Source organism: Hipposideros armiger, unplaced genomic scaffold (assembly GCF_001890085.2).
Source record: "Hipposideros armiger isolate ML-2016 unplaced genomic scaffold, ASM189008v1 scaffold_463, whole genome shotgun sequence".
Classification (NCBI taxonomy): domain Eukaryota; kingdom Metazoa; phylum Chordata; class Mammalia; order Chiroptera; family Hipposideridae; genus Hipposideros; species Hipposideros armiger.
Genome location: NW_017731813.1, coordinates 203173 through 204871, shown reverse-complemented (window position 1 = coordinate 204871; position 1699 = coordinate 203173). Strand labels below are relative to the sequence as shown.

Below are 1699 nucleotides of genomic sequence, written 5' to 3'. Positions count from 1 at the left end.
ACCCTCCATTTTGTAGTTAATTATTTTGGGTTGTCAGAAAAGTCATGACGTATTTTTTTCTGTTTTTCGTTGTAAAAATGTGTCATGATTTTCCCCACAGCCCAATAGTAAATGGGCTCCCTGCTTCTCTTCTACAGCCCCTTAATGCCCTACTAATGCTGTGTAGGTACACACGGACAGTCATACAACAAAAATGCATTGAAGCTCTGGCCCAGCAGTGCAGACCTGGTCCAATTGTTGCTGCTCCTGCCTCCTTTTTAAAATCACAATGTTCTATTTAGTGTGTAAGGCTTAACATCAGTAAGAATGATTCCAGCCACGAAGTAATGAGAATACTTGAACACAAAGTTTATTTAAGCATAAAACACATTAAAAATTATTTGGTTGATTTGTAAAAGAGAAGGGATTGAGTCTGAGGGGAGGGGTTACGGGGGGCAGGGTTCCCAGGGCTGCAAACAATATACCCAGTGACCAAGCTGCCATGGCAAGGTTGAAGGACACGGGGCTAGGGAAGGAGTCCATTATAAAGAGAAGGAAGCAACACATGCATATCATAGATCAGACACGTCCAAACGTCGGAAAGATTCTTCAGAGGGAGTCAAACCTCCCAGTTACTGCTTCTTAATATTGTTCCATAGGCCCTCTCTTTGTAAAAACTATGATCCAGAAACAGCACTGGTTTGACAGATTTCTCTGGTCAGATTTCCAGTCAGACTTTTCTAGCCAGATTTTTTTTTTTCCTTTACTGGTTATTTACGTGAACCAAAGTTTCTAGTGACAACTGTTTGGAAAGTTTAGGCAAGATATATGCTTTCCACAACTGGCTTTTAGAAGCCCTGTTGTGTACTTTGAAAGAGGAGCTTGGAATTCCACTCATTTCCAGATCTCTGACCGTTTGAGGCAGGTGGCATGGCGTTGAGATGCTGCACACTTTCAAATAGGTTTTGACTTAAGGGCACACACATTTTATCCTACAGGGAGTTGGGTAAGTAAATTACAGTACTTTATATAGCAACCTTGAGTTAATTATGAGGTCATGCCTGATTTATAGACAAAATGCCATAATGAAATCTGGGTGATGATGAGAAGAAGTGTCCAGACTTGAAGTTCAGTGGAAGAATTAGAAGCTGTGAACAAAAAGGAACATAGTGAGTCTTATTAAAATTATATATCTGTTTGATAGAGATCAGACATTTTTCCAGTTCTCAACTAAACAGAGGTAACTAAACTGGCAAGAACCCACTTTATCCAACTGGCCCTGAGTGAGGCAGCAAAGAAGCAGAATTAACCCAACCTTAGAAGACTCCTGCTAACCTCAGCGGATACCAAGCAAACCATGTGCTAAGGTTACTGCAGGAAATCTTGTTTGTTGGATCAAACATCCCCAATAGACTAGATGGCCAAATTTAAGGTCAATATTTGGTCCTTAAATGGATGGATAACTTATCTTAAAAAAATCACCTTCATCTTTTAGATAAAATAGCTGGGACCCAATTAAAAACAAAACAAAACACCAAAATGGTGCTAGAATTTCTAGGGAGCTCTCCCAATCTTTCCTTATTTTCTGCATTTTCATAGGTCCACTGCTGACTGAGTGGGCCTCAGTTACGAATTTCTCTTCCTCGGTGTCAAGAACTTCCGGTGCCCTGGCTGCCTGCCCTGAGGATGTTGGGCTGGGGGTTGGGGGTTGGGGGTGAAG

The 1699-nt window shown here is 41.3% G+C and overlaps 1 protein-coding gene across 1 annotated transcript in view; it reads right to left on the bottom strand.

Annotated features, from left to right (window-relative positions):
- Window positions 1-327: 327 nt before the first annotated feature.
- Window positions 328-1699, bottom strand: part of TECTA (tectorin alpha) — a 96899-nt gene continuing 95527 nt past the window's right edge. The window contains exon 26 of the mRNA XM_019666165.1: window positions 328-1127. Coding sequence (XP_019521710.1) covers window positions 1027-1127 — 101 coding nt within the window. The 3' untranslated portion in view covers window positions 328-1026. The remainder of the gene's footprint in view (window positions 1128-1699) is intronic.